At 42.6% G+C, this 20,186-nt stretch overlaps 1 protein-coding gene and 1 long non-coding RNA gene across 5 annotated transcripts in view; both read right to left on the bottom strand.

Moving 5' to 3' along the window:
- TRPM6 (transient receptor potential cation channel subfamily M member 6) overlaps positions 1-8,218 on the bottom strand; it is a 93,845-nt gene extending 85,627 nt beyond the window's left edge. For 2 of the 4 annotated variants that reach the window (XM_033163831.1, XM_033163832.1), the window contains exon 1: positions 5,526-5,594. In XM_033163831.1, coding sequence (XP_033019722.1) covers positions 5,526-5,543 — 18 coding nt within the window. In that variant the 5' untranslated portion in view covers positions 5,544-5,594. Of the gene's footprint in view, positions 1-5,525; positions 5,654-7,579 lie in introns of those variants that run through there. The other 2 variants (XM_033163828.1, XM_033163829.1) reach the window with 2 other exon arrangements.
- A 2,503-nt stretch (positions 8,219-10,721) lies between these two features.
- LOC117055116 lies at positions 10,722-17,895 on the bottom strand. Its single transcript, XR_004427577.1, has 2 exons — positions 17,829-17,895; positions 10,722-11,245 (listed from the first exon to the last, which is right to left on the bottom strand). It is a non-coding gene; the product is annotated as an uncharacterized LOC117055116 (long non-coding RNA).
- Between the last annotated feature and the right edge of the window lie 2,291 nt (positions 17,896-20,186).

Here is a 20,186-nt window from a genome sequence, read left to right as displayed (position 1 = left end):
TAGTTTTACTTGGGGAGTGAGCGCTGTGGGAATTTCTGCTGGAGATCTTGTCCCAGCCTAGCTGCATCCTTGCACCCCTTTGAAGGAGACTGTTGGGCATCCAGGGGCACAGCAAACGGCCCCCCTCCTGCTCCCAGTGCCCTCCTCTTCCTTACACAAATGGACACAGCCACCAGGAATGCTCAACTCAGTTGCTTTTATTAGGCATTATATGTTACAGCATGGTCAGAATAACCCAGTTTATGCCCGTTATCCCATTCAAGAGCACTCTGGCAAACAGCCCTTACTTTATTTATCTATTTTGTTTATGTAGTAAAATTTATACACTGCTTGATTATAAAAATTCTTAAAGTAGTTAAAAAAAAATTATAACCCTACTTTAACATACAAAAGTTACAATACTAAATCAGATTAGTTACCTCAATTTTCTAAGCATCCGAGTAGGCTCGTCTAAAGATTTTTTTTAGCAAGTGTCAAAAAGAGTACCGTGAAGGTACCTGCTTGATCTCAAGAGGCAGGGAGTTCCAAAGAGCAGGTGCTGCCACCCTAAACCATTGAATTCTTTCAAATGCAGAACTGGTATTATATTGCACCTGTAGTAGTGCCAATTCCAACGACTGAGGCAGTAAAGTGGGCACATGTAGGGTAAGACTTGTTTTCGAGCAAAGCAGTTCCTTTCCCAGCAGCTCTGACTCAAGCCTGTTTCTGGGGAAGGCACAAGGAAGGGGGAAACTACCCTGTTGTCGTTCCCTTCCAGGATATTCTGCTTCCAGGTGAGTAAATGTCAAAGAGGTCAGCTGAACGAGGCCCCATTCCCAGTCTGAACTCAGTAGTGACCTGGAAATGTCATAAAGATGTCACAAGGGCAGAACGGGGTGTTTGTAGACTTTTCCAATGGGTTTCAATTCTGCACGATTTCAACTAAGACACGGGTTGCCTCGGAATGTAACACCTGCTCAAACGGGGGGCTGCCTGCACCCCACTCAGCACTACACTGAATTCCAAGCATAGGGTGCAGAGTGGTCCATAGCAGCCTTTGATGGAAAGGAAGCAAACTTTAGCAAATAACAAAATGGAATGTTGTCAGGCCACTGATAATGAAGATTCTTTCAACACCTAAAACTAACATTCATTCTGGTCATAGACTAAACTTCACTTCATTAGATGCAGTCGACAGGTATGTATGTATTACTCATATGAGGATACGACAGGGGTTTCAATACCAACTTTTTATTTCCTATTTCACCTCTTTTCTCAGTTCTAATTATTTCCTCCTCGGTTAAAAATGCTTGTTTCCTTCTCCATAGCAGGGATGGGGAAGCTGTGGCCCTTCAAGTGATGCTCATTTCTCATTAGCACCAGCCAGCACAGCCAACCACCAGGGACAATGGGAACTGGAGCCTAACAAATCAAGCGGGGTGTTTGTGTGTGTGTGGAGGGGGGGGGGAATAGGTCCCCTGTCCCTAGTACACGAGGAGGTAAATGGGCCATGAATCACAAAAGGGTATGGTCAGATAAGCAAAGTTGCCATTCATAACAACAGTATTTGGCAATAATCAACCCACTACTGACAATTAATTAGTAATCATTTTTGCAGCAATTTTGCATTGTTAGTGAGTAGCTGTTTTAACTTCTGGGTCAGAGGATAGGTTTACTACTGAAGGCCTATAAAAGGGATGTTATCATTGTCCAGGATGACGTGTTGAATGGTTTTAACTGGGAGTTGTAGGTGACAAATGTTCTTACACCTTCACTTCCCAAACTGAAGTCTGCCAGCTGACTTTCATATTGTATTACAGTGCCATAGCATTTTAAAACAAAAGCAAAGCCTGTAACGAACAGTGTACATCGTTGATGGCCAGCATAACAGGGCAAGTAAGACAATAGGTGCAAGTTACAGGTAGGTAGCTGTGTTGGTCTGCCATAGTCGAAACAAAATAAAAAAAAACAACCTTCCAGTAGCACCTTAGAGACCAACTAAGTTTGTTATTGGTATGAGCTTTTGTGAGCATGCATCTGAAGAAGTGTGCATGCACATGAAAGCTCAAACCAATAACAAACTTAGTTGGTCTCTAAGGTGCTACTGGAAGGATTTTTTTAATGGGTGCAAGAGCACCACCCACCAAGAAACAACCTAGAATCTACAACAACAAAGCCATCCTTCTCAATCTATTTTCCTCTGCCCTGGAGTGACAGCTCCTAGCTGCATAGCATGTTCTGCAGTAGAAGTCAAGGTACAGGTGATACTCAAAAAATTAGAATATCGTGGAAAAGTACATTTATTTCAGGAATTCAACTTAAAAGGTGAAACTAACATATGAGATAGACTCATGACATGCAAAGCCAGAGATGTCAAGCCTTTATTTGTTATAATTGTGATGATTATGGCATGCAGCTGATGAAAAAACCAAATCACAATCTCAGAAAATTAGAATATTGTGAAAAGGTGCAGTACTCAATCCATAACATCTGCAAATGGTTCCTGAGCCTTTAAATCAGTGTTTTTCAACCACTGTTCCGCGGCACACTAGTGTGCCGCGAGATGTTGCCTGGTGTGCCGTGGGAAAATTACTTTATATATAGTCAATATAGGCACAGAGTTAAATTTTTTAACATTTTCTAATGGTGGTGTGCCTCGTGATTTTTTTCATGAAACAAGTGTGCCTTTGCCCAAAAAAGGTTGAAAAACACTGCTTTAAATGGTCTCTCAGTCTGGTTCAGTAGGAATCACAATCATGGGAAAGGCTGCTGACCTGACAGTTGTGCAGAAAACCATCTCTGAGACCCTCCATAAGGAGGGAAAGCCTCAAAAGGTAATTGCAGAAGAAGTTGGGATGTTCCCAAAGTGCTGTATCAAAGCACATTACTGGAAAGTTATGCAGAAGGGAAAAGTGTGGAAGAAAAAGGTGCACAAGCAGCAGGGATGACCGCAGCCTGGAGGGGATTGTCAGGAAAAGACCATTCAAATGTGTTGGGGACTTTCACAGGAGTGGACTGAGGCTGGAGTTAGTGCATCAAGAGCCACCACACACAGACAGATCCTGGAGATGGGCTTGAAATGTCGTATTCCTCTTGTCAAGCCACTCCTGATCAAGAAACAACATCAGAAGCGTCTTACCTGGGCTAAAGGAAAAAAGAACTGGTCTGTTGCTCAGTGGTCCCAAGTCCTCTTTTCTGATGAGAGCAACTTTTGCATCTCATTTGGAAACCAAGGACCCAGAGTCTGGAGGAAGAATGGGGAGGCACACAATGCCAGATGCTTGAAGTCCAGTGTGAAGTTTCCACAGTCTGTGTTGATTTGGGGAGCCATGTCATCTGCTGGTGTTGGTCCACTGTGCTTCATTAAGTCCAGGGTCAATGCAGCCGTCTGCCAGGAGATTTTGGAGCACTTCATGCTTCCTTCCGCAGATGAGCTTTAAGGGGATGCTGACTTCATTTTCCAGCAGGACTGACACCTGCCCACACTGCCAAAAGTACCAAAACCTGGTTCAATGCCCATGGGATTACTGTGCTTGACTGGCCAGCAAACTCGCCTGACCTGAACCCCATAGAGAATCTATGGGTCATTGCCAAGAGAAAGATGAGAGACATGAGACCAAGCAATGGAGAAGAGCTGAAGGCCACTATTGGAGCATCCTGGTCTTCCATAACACCTCAGCAGTGCCACAGGCCGATAGCATCTATGCCACGCCACATTGAGGCAGTAATTGATGCAAAAGGGGCCCAAACCAAGTACTGTGTACATATGCATGCTTCTACTTTTCAGAGGTCCAATATTGTTCTATTTGCAATCCTTGTTTTGTTGATTTCGTTTAATATTCTAATTTTCTGAGATTGTGAATTTGCGGTTTTCATCAGCTGTACGCCACAATCATCACAATTATAACGAATAAAGGCTTGACATATCTCGCTTTGCATGTCATGAGTCTATCTCATATGTTAGTTTCACCTTTTAAGTTGAATTCCTGAAATAAATGTACTTTTCCACGATATTCTAATTTTTTTAGTATCACCTGTAGAGTGGCATGAAATCTGTTCACATTTAACAGGTGAATTAAGACCTTAAAATACAATTCTGCGATAAAAAGCTCTAATTCTCTCACTAAACTGCACATTAAAGTGTTATGTGTTTATGATCCCAGTGAAGGTTCACTTTACATATAATTGGTATGCAGTGCACAACTTCTACAGGGCCAACCTAAACTGACAGTGCATACTTAATGTGAAGCATTGTTTCAGGGAGCAAATGAGTTCTAAAGCAATTAAAAAGACAGGTGAGGCTTTCAGGGGGTACCTTAGGACAAGTCACTGATATAGTGTTGGCCGGGTGCCAGAATTACTATCATGTCTTACCGTGTGACATTGTACTGACGTAACAACTGATATGTGCATTTCCACTCTACCCTTACATGATTATATGCTGGCACAGCAAATCTTGCAGACTAATTCTAAGCAAAGTAAGGATTTCAAACTGAGTCTTTAAGTATTATATCTAGGACAGGAGGCACTGAATTTTTTTTTCTACTCCCAAACAAGGTGTGCAAGCAAGTAGACTTGCCAGTTACCTTTTAAATGATATGGAAAACAATGAACCACAAAAAAATCATCGCTGATCACTGGTTCCCATTTGCTGATACTTGTCTACCTAATGTGAAATGTTTATTTTTATTTTTGATTTTTTAATTACATTTGTATACCGCCCTTCATCCAAAGAACTCAGGGCAGTATACAAAATAAAACCACAAAGTACATAATACAAACAATAACAAAACAAACCGATCCACCCTGAATCCTGCTTGCTATAGCAGAAAAAACTCATTAAGAGGCACAAAGGGCTTTAACTTTTGAAGTGTAAGGAATACGCAGGACTTGTAAGTAGGGTTGATGACACTTTTTCTGCAGGGCTCCTGTGCTTTTGACAATTTATTCAGAAAAAGTTAGCAGGTGAAGCTGCCTAGCACTGAGACCCGGTAGTGGCAAAAGCTTCACGTTAAATATATTACAATAATGCTGCTACTTAAATCAAAGTGAGGTTCTTGGCAATCCTGTTGAAATTAATACTGCTGAAACTAAGGGTGCCAGGTGGCTTCTTTGTTCTGTGTAGGTAGAAGAAGGAATAATCTTCTCAAACACCCAATCTCATTTTGCAACCCTAGAACACACTGGCAAGCCAGGAATGGTGTTATATAGCTGTCCTCCATACCTTACAAACAAGGACAAAAGTTTGAAAATATACAATCACCTCCTGAACTAATGATGCCACAGATCCCAAAACAAAGCAATGCACTCTCACACATATGCTGCATATCATCCGTATTTCTTTCTTGCTTCAGTCCATTTTTGAATCAACAAGCCTAACAGAACGGCTGTGCAAATGAACCCTGGAAAGTTAACAGTGGTGGAGGAGAAGGGTGAGTTAGCAAATTTAAGCTCACATTTCAACCTGTGGTGATCAGCAGCTGCTGGGAGGCATTTAAGCTCCAGTCCAAACTCATCTATCTGCCTGTCTCTGTGTACAGTTTTACCTTCATTTGAACTTTCATTTCTCCTTTGTCTCTTGCATCTTGTAATTCTTGGACACAGTCAGGACTGCGCAAATAAGTCAAACTTTCTTCTGCTCCCCAAAGCTTCTGCAGCAACCAAAGTGTAGGCAGGAGGAAAGGAAGTCCATTCAGACCTCAAGGAGTACTCCTTGATCCTTGGACCACACTAGAGAATGGTTAATGTTCCACTTTCCCCTATCAGCAACTGGCAGCTGTCTTTATGGCCTGGATTCTTCCAGCAGCTCGGCAGGTTACATACCAAGACGCTTTCTTGCACAACACTTAAGCAACAACCGGGCCAAGGTGCCTGCTCAGACTGGAGTGGCTTCACTCTATGAAGCTTATTCCACTATAAACACCAATGTACTTCTCCACCCCGATGAGATACTCTGTGATTCCTCACTAGTCTTAGGTTAAATAATAATGGGAGGGAGTTAAACTTTTGAAGCTCTTATTGGGAACCTGTCAAGCAGGGCTGGGCCAACTAACCACACAATCTTGGCTTTCAGTTTGAAAGGGGGCTGGTGTGTAAGATAATACAGCTGCGGTCACATTTTCAAGATTTTCTGCAACATGTGATTTAAAAGCCAGTTTGCACGGAATTCTAGTTTAGTTTGATTGATATCACTACCTGTGACATAAACGTAGCCTGCTTTATGTTTTCTTGGCATGCATGTATTTTTCAAGGCAGAGAAGAGCTTAGCATTAAGGAAAACTAAAAGCAGTTCTGAAAAAGATAAATCACTTTGGCATTGTTGTTCTTTGATATTTGTCAGGACATCATTTGTGTGTAAGTACTTGGTAGTTTCTAAAGAATTAACTAATGCTTGACATTTCCTCTTGTACAGATCAACTTGTATCTTCAGCTCTAGGGTCTGAACTCAATGTGAAAGCTATGTACGGGTTTTTTTTTTTTAAAAAAAAAAAAACTCTCCAAGCAGCAACCAGGAGATTGTGTGAGTGGGGGAACACAGAGAAAAGGGGACTTCTTTCAAGTTTCTCTTTTGGTTGTTTGTCTATTTAAAGTTTTTCCCTAGCTGCTTTTCCTCTCTATAAGGGCAAAGACATGAATAGACACATCTCATTCTCCACTGGAGGAAGACGGGGGAGCATATTCACTGTGTATTTCTGAAGGGGGGAATGGCTAAAGGACACCAGCATACTTCTGCTACAAAACCCATCTTTTTAAACTGCCTTTTTATATAGCTCTCTTAGAAAATACATTAAGACAACCACAGGTCTGAGGCTGATTCTGTTCTGACTATGCAACGAGTGTGTGTGTTTAATACAATTAAAACCATTTCATATATAAAAACAACATAAAATTGTTTTAATTGTCTTCATATATTCTTTTATATGTTTTATTGGTGTCTTTATTTAATCACTTTGAAATGTATAGGAAGCTATCAATACATTGAATTAAATAAATCATGTTAATTTATTTTTAAAAATCTAACAGGAGCATAATCAGTACTTAACTTTTCAGTGTGTAAAGCAAGATGATAAGCTAGTTCATTAAATTAATGGACAGCAAACTTGTTATAAGGATACAAAAACATCACGAATTTTGGAGATTCAAGAATTTTTAAATAAAAAATTAGAAAGCAAGTCTTAATTGACACAATTCATAATTTAGAGCTATAATTTAATTCTTTCATCCTGCTTTATAGGCCACTGTTTAGTGATTTATGCTGATGGACTAGTCACAGAACCAAATCCAACATTTCTTTTCATTTGCCAAGCACTGCTGTTTTGCAAAGCTATTTCTATAGTCTTTTGAAGAGAATCATCCAACTGAACTGCAATTGTGAAAAGGCTGTCAATTTAAGAGTGCGTTCATTTCAACTTTTCCGTCTCCGGTCCTTAACTTTTCATAAACAGTCTATTAGAAAAGTGTCTGAAATGCACTTCTACTCAAAAACAAACTACGCATTCCAAACTGAAGCTACTAAAAACACATTGTAATTTTATTCCAAATTAAGTAATGCTTGTATCAAAATCTTAAAATATTGCAACAGAAAAGTCAGCCTACTTACCTTCATTCTGATCACTAAAACAGCATTTTTGTAGCCTTCAGCCACTGGATCTCAGTCTGAAGTTTCCATCTCATTCCCAATCAGATAAAGCTTGCTTAACACTAGCAACTAGTGGAAACAATGTCGAAAAGCAATGATTACAAATTTCCATGGGCTTGCACTTAAAAGCTTTAATGAGATGGAAAAGAGATGGCCTCTGAAAACTGGTGAAATGTTTGTACTGCAATTAAGCTGAAGAGACTATCACCTGGTAATCAGAATCATGTGACACAATCGGGTTTCAAGTTTATATACCACATTAGGGAAATGATTAACATTCACGTCACTTTATTCAAGTTTCAACAACAGTCCGGTTCAAAATAAAACCTTTCCAATGAAAACAAATTCAGATTTTTCAAGAGTTTATTGTGCATCTCTATTGCCATCTAAAGAGTCTGGTTTATAACTGTTTGCATTATGATGGCTGCAGAGCAATTTAGGCTACACTAGTTTCTATTTTATCTCAACAGTACTTACGATAAATGTGATTGTTCTCAAATGGTACCAGTTGCCACAAAATATGCATGAAGTATCTTCAGGAAACTTGTTCATGTTTGTATGTAGCCAAATATGTCCTTACAACTATAAGCTCTGGGAACTTTGGGTAAATACAGTACAGGGTTGTAGTCAACAAACTGTTACTTCAGAATAGACTCCCTGAAATTACTGGATCTTATTTTGTCACGGACCTACTCTGAGTAAGTTAATAGACGACAAGTCACAGAAAATTAACAAATTCAATCTGTGTTCAGGTCTTGCTGTGTATTGCAAAAACCAGCTTGCCAATATACCTGTGAGTATATACAGGGAGACCAGCAAAGTTTCTGTCCCCAGTCTAAATTAAGATATGTGCATATTTTCTCTTGCCCCAAACTTCATTGTCAGCTCAAATCTCCCCTCTCCATTCCCATCCCAGCACTTGTTCAGGAACTTACATACACGGCAATATTCACAGCAGAAAAAGAGGCGATCTTATTCTACAAAGGTGGCACCTTTGGCTTTCCCACAATTTCTAAATACTGCCTTGCTTTCTTCCTATAGATTTCCACATTCTCCTTTTGCAACCCATAATATGGAAGTAATGCTAGTAAATGGACAATAATGCTTAAGGAATCTTATTCTACACTCCATGGGATAACCTCCCCCCTCCCGCCAGCCCCTTCCCCCAATCAAACATATGATAGTCAGATAAAGAGAAAGGGGGAGAATCCATTTACCGGTAATTTATTCTGACCAAGAGAAAGATGACGGATCCTTCAAAATCACAACAGGATACGGAAATGAGAAAGGCTGCAACATTATCTTTTTTACACACTGTGAGGGAGCAATCTACGTGCACAGCCCTCCTCCCCTGATCAAGCTGAGGTTGCAGTTCTGTACCTCTTCATACTTGAACTCAATGGAACTTGCTTCTGAATAGACTCTCTAATTTAAAGCTAGATAAAATGTGCTGGAGAAAATAATAATTTCATACCGTATCATTTTGATAATAACATTTTCTTTTGAGTCCATGGCCTAGCAAAACTGAAAAGGTCTGTACCTGCCTACAAAACTAGCTGCTTTTACCTGTAGGTACTGTAGGTAGTGAATGTCCGTTCCAGAACAATGAAAAGAATAAACTGTTAGAATCTATGATGGCCATTGTATGCATGAAAAGAAAACAGGCTAGGCAATTGTTTTGTAGACAGATTAAAGAGGATACTGGGAGACATTTAATGAATAGGAAAATTAGTCAATAAAGAAAGACACTGAAAATAGTTTATGTGTAATCACATTATATTATGATAAGGGCTGATCTGAAGAGCCAAATGATTTTGATTGGTTCAGGAAGATGACACTGGGTTGCATCTACAGTGGTGCCCCGCTAGATGAAAATAATTCGTCCTGCGAAAATTTTCGTCTAGCAGGTTTTTCGTCTAGCGAAGCGGCAATGACAGCCGCGCTTTCACTAAACGAAAAAAAAGATGAAAATTTTTTGTCTTGCGAAGCAGCCCCATGCCGTTCGTCTAGCGAGTTTTTCGTCTAGCGAGGCATTCGTCTAGCGGGGCACCACTGTATTAAGATTGCTTTGACTGGTGACTAGAAACCATGTGTGTAATCTGAAAGTGTATAAAAAACACCATCGCTTTGGAAGTGGTTCTTTGCAGCCTCTTGCTAATTGTTGAGGCTGTCCCTACGCATTATTTGTATTTCAATAAAGGCCTATCTTTTCACTTGGCACCTGCATCCTTTTCTTTTGGGTATCTAGGAGGGATAGCTCTAGTCTAAATTTATCCAAGAAATGTACATAAGTTTACATTTTGACTTAAAAGTAAAATATGATGTGTGGAACACTGGGGAAAAAAACTTGGGCTGTGACAGTCTAATCATATTTTCCATTCTACAGCTCAGGAAAAAGTACAATGTGTATGCTGTTAACACTGAATGTACATTTTTAAAAGCCACCCCCAACCCCAGAAAAACTTACTGACAAAGCATCCAGGCACACAGCGAAAGTAAAGTTTTCAAATGAGATAATCAATGAGCATTACTTCACAGGGTTTTAAAAAAAATCTACTGGAGATTTTATTACACAGTGAAAAGTATTTCTACAAATATACCAAAGTTAATGGTGTATTAATAAAGAAATGCCATTTAACTTCAATAAGAGACAATTAGCATGTCATTTAACTTCAATAATGAGACAATTAGCAGATCTGAAGTTGAAGTCTACTGGTAAACTCTCTAGTTTCACGCAGTCATTCCTAGCAAAGAATATTAAATGGTAACATTCATACTTAAGTCCAATATCTGACAAGCACATGATACAAAACACAAAGAATCAAACATATTAACTAGGTAGGATTGGAGCCTTCCATCAATAAGCCCCCAAAATGTGCCCAATAGTCTCACATTGCTCAGCATGGTTCCTTTTCCTTGTCCATCGTGGTCCATGTATTTGATGGCTCAAGCCAAAATGCAAGCAGCTTCTGGCATCATTTTTACCTTCACACCACTCTCAGAAATGCTTAAAGAAACTTGTACAGTGGAACTGGCACAAAAATGATACCCATCGCCAGCATTTTGCATAGAAGTGTGAATTTTTTTAAAAAAAAATATTTTGGGTTAAGCAACAATATTTTTTGTCTAGCAACAAAGACAGTACAGATCTCAACTGAGTTATTTGGCGAGGTTCAACTTAGGACACACCCTTCTGACTTTCTTTCAATGAAGTAAGTACCAACTATGGGTTTTTTGTCAGCATACATTCATTTTCAAATGTTCCAATTGTTCTCCAAGCTTCATGCTCCCTTCATTCTTTATACCATCAATTTTCTAGACAGTCCACTGATGGTTCTTTTGCTGTTCTTTCTTTTTGAGACGTTTTCCTTCCTTCAAAGCATATTTTTCTCCAACAGGCTATTGTCTCTGCTTACTTTTCCAAGCAAAAGAAGAAACCAACTTCGGCAAAGTAACTTGAGAATTAATCAGGTTTCAGGTTTCCATTTCTGAGAGGCAAACACTGCTGGACCGTCTTCCATCTATTGCATCATCTTTTTCTAAATCCAAAATATCAGACAAATCAATAGCAGGCAATGGAGACCTCCAGTACTGGAAGGAGTTGTAGCGCCAAACATCATCTTCAGGCTAGGAAAATAAAATGTAATTAACAGATATCACTGCAGCAGAAACATGAACACCACTAAAAAAAAGCACTCTGCATTGACAAGCCAAATCTACAAAAAGTTTTAGAATCTCTATTTATGAAAAATTCAATAGTTTAGTGAAAATTAAGAGCCAGGATCTAAAGCAAAGAACATGTGCAATGGAAAGAGAGAGAATCACACAAACAGCCAAACATCTATATATATAAAAATGTTCCCATTGCGTGCGCGTCCAGCCGCACCTTGCTCCATAACCACTGGACCAAATCACATCAAATTTAGGACAAAGCGTAACATGACCATGGGGGAAGGATATAGCATAATAAAAAAAAAAATTAAAAACACACCTGTCATGCCTAAAATATAGAATAAAGGCCAAAAAAATGGTGCGCCTATACCTCACCAGCAAAAGGAATGAAGACTCCAACAGCATCCAATAGAAAGGCGGATTGCCTGCTGACGTCATCAGACCTGGCCAGAGCAACAATGCCTTTGCCCTCACCTAAAATGGCCGCCGCAGCTTCGCATGTGCCGAGAAAAAAAAACACGGAGCAGGAGGCATGCCTGAGAGGTCGCACTGAGTAAGACCAGCTCTGAGGGGATTGTGTCGCTGGGGTGCGTGATTTTGGGACTGGGTAATTTTGGGACTGGGGTAGGGGAGAATGCTCTTTAAGGCTCCAGTGCCCTAACCTAAAATGGCCGCCGCAGCTTCGCGTGTAAAATGTATTTCTGGGTTATTTGTGGGGCATAGGAATTAGTTCATTCCCCCCCCCCCAAATATAGTCCGGCCCACCACATGGTCTGAGGGAAAGTGGACCGGCCCACGGCTGAAAAAGGTTGCTGACTCCTGCTGTAAAGGGACAGGGAAGAATGAAAACAGGAACTTCCAGAATACTCTTGGGGTCAGGAGAATTTTAAAAAGCAAAAAACAAAAACAAAACCACAGCAACGCGAAAGTGGGGGGGAGGGAGACAGAGAGGTGCCAGGCAAGAGTTCAACGGGAGAAGCTGTGGGGAGGAAGGCAAAAACAGGAAATACATAGAGGAGGCAGGCGGAAGTTCAACGGGAGCTGTGGGGAGGCAGGCAAAAACGGGGAAAATATGGAGGCGGCAGGCGGAAGTTCAACGGGAGAAGCTGTGGGGAGGAAGGCTAAAACGGGGGGGGACAAACAGGAGGCAGGTGGAAGTTCAACGGGAGAAGCTGTGGGGAGGAAGGCAAAAACAGGGGAAAGACAAACAGGAGGCAGGCGGAAGTTCAACGGGATAAGCTGTGGGGAGGCAAGCAAAAATGGGAAATACGGAGAGGAGGCATGTGGGAGTTCAACAGGATAAGCTGTGGGGAGGCATGCGCTCTTTTACATCTTCCTTTGCCATTTCACAAAATGAGCCACAGCAACGTGTGGCCGGGTCAGCTAGTTTATCATAAGAACACAAGGAGAGTCTGCTGGATCAGGCCAATGGTCCAGCTAGTGCAGCATCATGTTCTCAGATGCCTCTGGGAAACCTGCACGCATGACCCTGTTTCCAGCAACTGGAATTCAGCAGCATACTGCCTTTGACTGTGGAGGCAGAGCAAAGCCATCATGGCTAGTAGCCATTGCTAGGCTTATCTTCCATGAATTTTTCTAATCCTCTTTCAAAGCTATCTGCGTTGGTGGCCATCACTGCCTCCTGTGGGAGAGAGTTCCATAGTTTAATTATGTGCTGCGTGAAGTACTTCTTTTTGTCTGTCCACTATGAGGAAAGGATGCAGCGTTTGGGACTGTTTGGTTTCGAGAAAAGGTGAGTAACCTATAGGGGAAGTTGCTCCAGCCCCTTGATCATTTTGGTTGCACTTACACTTGTTTACACTGAACTGCACTAGCCTTTTTACAGCCATCCACTCAGTATGGAGAGGTGTTTTTGGAACTCTTCACAATCCTTTTTGTTTTAACGATCCTGAACAAATTAAAATCATCAGCAAATCTGGCCACCTTACTGCTCATAACTAACTCTAGATCATTTACTAATTAAAAAGCACATACCAATCCTTGAAGACACTCCAATTTCTTCATCGCTCTATCAGTAGAACTGTCGATTTATTTCTACTCTTCATGCCACTTAACCCACAAGAGTCCCTCACCTCTTACTCCATGACTGCAAAACTTAATCAGGACTCTTGTTGACAGCTTTTTGAAAGTTCAAATACACAATGTCAACTGGATCACCTTTATCTATAAGCTTTTCACACTCTTAAACTCTTAACAGGCTAGGGAGGCGGTCCATGACCCTGTACAAGCCACGCTTGTTTTCCTTCAGCAAGACCTGTTCTTCTGTATGTTTGGTTACTATGTTTAACAATATTTTCCACCAGTTTTCCCTGGACAGATATTAAGCTAGATGGCTTGTAATATCCAGATCAGCAATTTTACATTTGAGTTCTTTCAGAACATTGGGATTGATACTACCCAGACCCAGTGATATTTCAGTTTTTATTTTGTCCATCAGGCCTAGAACTAGTTGTTCTCATTGTGACAGTTACAGGTGGCTAGCCGTGTTGGTCTGCCATAGTCGAAACAAAATAGGAAACAAAATAGGAAATTCTTTCCAGTAGCACCTTAGAGACCAACTGAGTTTGTTCTTGGTATGAGCTTTCGTGGTATCTGAAGAAGTGTGCATGCACACGAAAGCTCATACCAAGAACAAACTCAGTTGGTCTCTAAGGTGCTACTGGAAAGAATTTCCTATTTTGTTTCCTATTTTGTTTCATTGTGACAGTTCTCGCTGCTAAAATAAGCCACTGCTCTCTATGTGCACAGTTCTCACCTTCACATGCATTTTTTCCTTTGAGTCTAGCTAGCTGAATTACATGCTAGCAATCACACAGACAAATAAATTGAGGAAAGAAAGAGCCTTCCCTCACATCAAGCATAATGAATTTAAGAAACAGTTTAACTTGCACCCCCCTCTGGTGGATTGGCTGGAGAACAAAAAATAATATCCTGGGAAATAATTACTCGGAATTACAACATGGTCTTGTACGTAGCCTGCCAAAGATTTGCAGTTTTGCTGGCTTTGGTGGCCAACCCAAAATTTGTGATTGGCAGGATCATGACTTTCCCCCCAAAAGATGGTCTTAAAAGAAAAGTGGGAAGGCACCAATTAGAGGGAAAAGGAAGACCAGTGAAGACCAGGAAGACTAGTGTTCTGCAAATGCTGAACAAAATAGACCACTACCTTCAGCCAAACTTTTGAGACAAGGGAGAAGATGTGAATCATCTCCCTCCCTACAGGGCTCAGAAGTAGCCTTGGGCTCACATGGTGACCAGAAGCTGGCTGGTCACTTGCCATTGGACGAGTGAGACTTTAGAGCCCAATTCCCTTTCCATTTGAATGAGTGACAGTCAATGATCTAAACATTGTACTAGAAGCTGCAGTATGTATTATTACATTTTGAAGGGAAGAAATGTTTAAAAATATACAAATAGCAAGGATTATTTCTTTAAAGCAACAGTTTTCAATCTTTTAATCAGGGGCATGCCCAGGATCAAAACTGGAGGGGGGGGGCAAGCCATGGTCGCTCAGGTTGTGACATTTCAGCATGGAAAAGGTGAATGAAACCAAAATTTTAAGAAAATTATATATAATTATAGCAGTGCTTTATTGCTATAGTTATTACAATGATTTGCTTGAAATTTTTTTTTATTCTAGTTACATGTCTTATACTAATATCATTTTTCTTGGGTTTGAAGCATGCTTAAATTCAAGTGTGCCAATTTACATGGAATATTTCTCCTTTATATAGAATTGCATTCTTCTATTTATACTGATCCCCAGTGGATCAACCCCAAAATCTGATTACAAGTGACTTTAAGCCATGTGAAAGGGGGGGGGGGGTAGAGATGTAAACAACATTAAGGACAGCATTGTGGAGGGTTGGACTAGATGACCCTTGGGGGTCCCTTTCAACTCTATGATTACATTCCTTCAGTCTCTGCACTTTAAAGCCTATCTGCTACCCTTCTCCTTTCAACTTACTTTAGAAACAGGAGTTGTCTCCTTCAGAGAAATTCTTTACATGCAAAGTGGAGATCTCTCCTCTCTCAAATAGCAAATTTAAAAACTGGAAGGTATGACAACATGGCTGCGATGTGAGCAGCCAGCTGCTCTCAGGACAGCATGAAATAAGAAAAAAAAAGTGTGCGAGGATGAATTATACGAGAGAATCTCCTAAATGGAAAGGTGGCGGCTTGCAGTGTTGGGGGGGGGGAGATTCCTTGCCGGCCTCGCAGTGTTAAGGAAGCGATTTGAAAAATAAAGGCGGGAGAGGAGGGCACTGATTTTGACACCGAAGAGGACTCTTTAAAAATATTTTTTAAAATAGGGAGGGAGGGGACGCAGTTCAACTGGGGTGGGGAAGCCTGTGCCTGTGTCTGCAAAACGGGGAGCCCCATGGCAAGGACTTGGGGGGTGTCGAGGACAAAAAGGCGCTGGGGGAAGGGTTTCCCCCCCTGGGTTGCCGTGTGAGAGATCTCAAACTCTCTTAGAAACCAAGGCTGAGGGAGGGAAAGAGGCGGCAGCCGGCATGGCCAGGAAGCCAGCGCGGGGGGGGGGCCTTCTTCCCCCAAGGCTGAGACGAGCGGGTGAGACCTCCAGCAGCAGCAGGTCTGCCGCTCTCCACCGACTCTGGTGGGGCTGAGGACTCCCTACACCCCCCAGTGGCAGCTTCAGGAACTGCAGGGCTATTTCCCAGCTCTGCTCAGCTGTTGGCTCTTCCCTGGAGTCCCGGTCTACTCCAAACGGACGCCCATCATTTTTGCTTCCGGGGGGGGGGGGGTAGCTTGCTTCGGGGGGGGGGGGCATCTGCCCTCCCTGCCCCCCCTGGGTACGCCCATGCTTTTAATCCAAACATGCATTTGAGGACCTTTGTGTAAAAGGGCCAATTCCACAGACTGAAGAGATCAAATAGGAACATAGAATCATATGGAACATAGAATTATAGAGCTGGAAGAGACCCTGAGGGTCATCTAGTCCAACCCCTTGCAATGCAGGAATGCAGGAATCACAACTAGACCATAAATGACAGATTTTGTTTACTAAATATAAGATAAACATATTACATTCTATCACCTTCTAGTCAAGGGGTAGGCAACCTAAGGCCCGTGGGTCAGATCCGGGCCAATCGCCTTTTCAATCCGGCCCATGGACGGTCTGGGAATCAGCGTGTTTTTACATGAGGAGAATGTGTCCTTTTATTTAAAATGCATCTCTGGGTTATTTGTGGGCCATAGGAATTCGTTCACCCCCCGACCCCCAAGATATAGTCTGGCCCGCCACATGGTCTGAGGGACGGTGGACCGGCCCATGGCTGAAAAAGGTTGCTGACCCCTGTTCTAGGCCATCAGAAAATGTTCCAATGCATATTCAAAATTTTCCTGAAACCCACTTCACTTGATTTTAGCAGCATGCACACTGCTTGTTCACTTTACACCATAGTTTATTTTAAACTGTGGTTTAAAGTAACATGCTAATGAAGCCAATAGAGATATATAAAATAATGATTTAAAATAAACTATGGTGCAAAGGGGGAAATATTATCATTTAGGTCATAATAGCAATAGAAGCATAACTCAGAATCAGCTAATGAAATTAATTAACAATATATTAGAGAAACAAAATAAAGTATTCCACAAATGCATAATTCATTAATAAGATTTAGTGTGGTGATGATAACCATATATAGCTTTAAATTTATGTAAATTTATGAAAGGTTTACCAACTAGCCATGATATCTAAATATAACGTCAATTGAGAAACTGAATCAGGTGCTGACAGAGTGCCACCTTCATGGCTCTACCTATGGGCTACTCGTAGGTCTTTATTGTGGGATCAGTGCTGCTCAGGGGTGCAAATTTTTCACAGTGTTTATACAGCGATGTCAGCATCAAAATGTCAACCCATAATTTCTATTTACATATTTCAACACACTGTACCATGGCAGGTTACATACCGCTCAATGCAATTAAACCATGTGCAATACATTTACAATAAATGGGAGGAATATTCTGATTGCATCCTCTGCTCCCCAAGGCACGTGCAGAAAGGTGTGTTAAAAAGTATATAATGGCAAAGCCAGGTGCACAGAAAGGGCCCTCTCACACCTTTTTCACTCTTTCTTCAGAAACCCCAATGGCCCATTTCTGACATGTGAACCGCCCTCTGGAATAGCGGGGGGGGCCACATCTGGCTGGACGCTGTTGGAAACGGGGCACCTGCACATGAATATTATGTGCTGCTGGACTCATTCAGACAGTGCGCCACTTTTACCAAAGTTGGGCTAAGCTTCACAAAATAAAGGGATTTACTTCAGAAGCCTTCACCCCATTTACCCCTTTCCTCACCTGTGCTACTTTTCTTAGGGGGAGGGGAGGGAGCTGCTGCAACCTGGTTGTGCCCCAGACCCCCCCTTGGCCCACAGCAACCTTCTCTCAGACGAGCTGTGCTCTCCAGATGTTCGGGCCTACCTCGCGGGGCTGTTGTGCGGATTCAGGGAGCCCTCCCCCCCGCTCCCCGCCCCGGCCTCTTTACCTCCTCGGGAGGAGCCTTGGGGCTGCTGCCCCTCGCCGACACGGAGCCCGGGGGCCGCTGCTGCTGCGTGAGGGGGGCCGTGGCGGCGGCGGCGCCCCCCGGGGCCACGGAGGGCCTCTTGTCGGCCCGCGCCGCCTCCTCCTCCTCGCCCTCCGCCCTCTTGCGCTTCAGGCCGCCGCCTCCTCCTCGCGGCTCCTCCTTCCTCTCCGGATCGCCCCGGCGGCGCTTCAGGAGCGGAGCGGCAGCCGCGAAGCTCTCGCACCCGGGCGCGTGACACGCCAACGCCGCCGCCGCCGCCGCCGCGCCGCGCTTCGCCATTGGGGCCGCCGCCGCCGCGCTCCACGCCCCAAGCGCGCACGCGCGGGGAACCTGCCGCGGTCGGCAGGGGGGGGCGGGGCCTTCGCGCTCGCCGGCGCCCCCTGGCGGAGACGCGCCTCAAGGGCGTCCAGGCAACGGCAGGTGCTGGCCAACCGTAGTGCCTAATGCGCGTGTGAACGCTGCAACCCTAGACACGCTTATAAGCAAGCAAGCTTCCTGGGGTGCAATAGGAGTTACTTCCGAGTGCACATTTTTAGGATCGCTCTTGGGTCTCAGCGCAAGGGATAAAGCCTCTCTCCCCACCCCACCCACTGCCCAAGCCACCCCTTTCCTCTGGGGTCCGCAAGGGTGGTGGGAAATGCCAGAAGCAAAAGCAGGGGGGGGGGGGAGGCACTGAATGAATGAATGGCACTCTCGGAAAAATGTGGTTTCTCGTGAATACATTTCAGCCACGCTAAAGCACTTGAGGACATGGAACAGGGAAGGTGAAGCAAGTGCATCTAATTAGATAGTTAATTAAGTAGTTGCTGAATTTTAATATTCATTTGTCATCTATAAACAGTTCTTTGTTATATCAGCTGCATGTGGGTTGACTTTGTAAATTAAGAAATCAATGCTAAATATCTTTTCAAACTTATACAATGTATTTTAAGTTAAACCACATAAAGGGGATCTTTCCCTTTAAAATGAAAAAAATAAAATAAATAATAATTGGCCATTCAGACTTTTGATAGCACATAACCACAAATCATTCAACAAATGTGTTATTTGATGTCCTCAGCAAAAGGTAGTCACACTTCCTAGATTTCACCAATTCCTCAGTATAACTTTAATAATTTAAAAGTATTTTTTGAAAATAAAGCCATTGTGCTTAGTTGCCCCATCAGTTTGGATTGTATTTGTCAGGTCATCATACTTGGTATGCAGAGAAAGCACACAGCACATCTCATGTCTTGCAATATCTGGATCTGATCATTAAGTTGTAAATCTAACTGTAATACACAATTTGGAAACTCAACCTATCAGACATCAATGGGGTATACAGTGGTACCCCGCTAGACGAATGCCTCGCAAGACGAAAAACTCGCTAGACGAAGGCATTCGTCTAGCGGAAGGCTGCCCCGCAAGACGAAAAAGTCTATGGGGCTGCCTCGCAAGACGAAAAAATTTCGTCTTTTTTTTTTTCGTTTTGCGGAGCGCGGCTGTCATTGCCGCTCCGCAAGACGAAAAACCCGCTAGACGAAAATTTTCGCAGAACGAATTATTTTCGTCTAGCGGGGCACCACTGTAACTCCAAAACAATTAAGTACAGGTATGTGTAAATAGGCTAGGTGGGTGATTAGCATGACATTCAGTTAAGAATAGCTAACAAGCAGGTCACAAGCTGAATGGCAGTACAGGTAGCTCATAAGCATGGATGTCAGCTGGCTTCTTCACCTGTACATCATAATGCAGGTGGATTCAGTAGAACTGCCAATACTATGAGCCTAAAACAGTAACTGAGAAAGAAATTCAAACTGCTGGGAGGCAGCAACAGAAACAGCAGTAGGGCTTAGCACAATGTAGGCGCACCAACTGCACCTGGAGCCTTGCTGCTTGCGCTGGCTAGGGCAGGGGGGACGGGACAGGAAGAAAACTCCTAATTTTTCTTTTCTTTTTCTTTGCATCAGCTCCAGGCCTGTTGATGCTGGATGGTCAGGCTTAGGATCCCATAAATCTTCAGCATCGCAGCTCCAAACCCATGCAAATACTGCTAAGACCGGCTTTTCCCTGTGGCTTAAGCGGGCTTCATTGGAAGTTCTTTTCATCAGAATATGGACAGCTGGGTGAAGCAATACCTGCACCTAAAAAAAACCCACTACATTGTGGTGGATTGTGACTGCTCTGCCCATATTTGTTTCACTTTGTGTGGTTAATGCTATCAAAAAAAAAATTTCTTAAAATTGTAAACCCACAGCTGACATACTTAAACCCATCAATTTCAGTCTTGATTAGAACAAAGTACTAATGTACAAACATTACTGTTAGTCTTAATTTAGA

Source organism: Lacerta agilis, chromosome 11 (assembly GCF_009819535.1).
Source record: "Lacerta agilis isolate rLacAgi1 chromosome 11, rLacAgi1.pri, whole genome shotgun sequence".
Taxonomy (NCBI): domain Eukaryota; kingdom Metazoa; phylum Chordata; class Lepidosauria; order Squamata; family Lacertidae; genus Lacerta; species Lacerta agilis.
The sequence above is the reverse complement of the archived record's forward strand: the minus strand, read 5'-3'. Positions and strand labels throughout refer to the sequence as shown.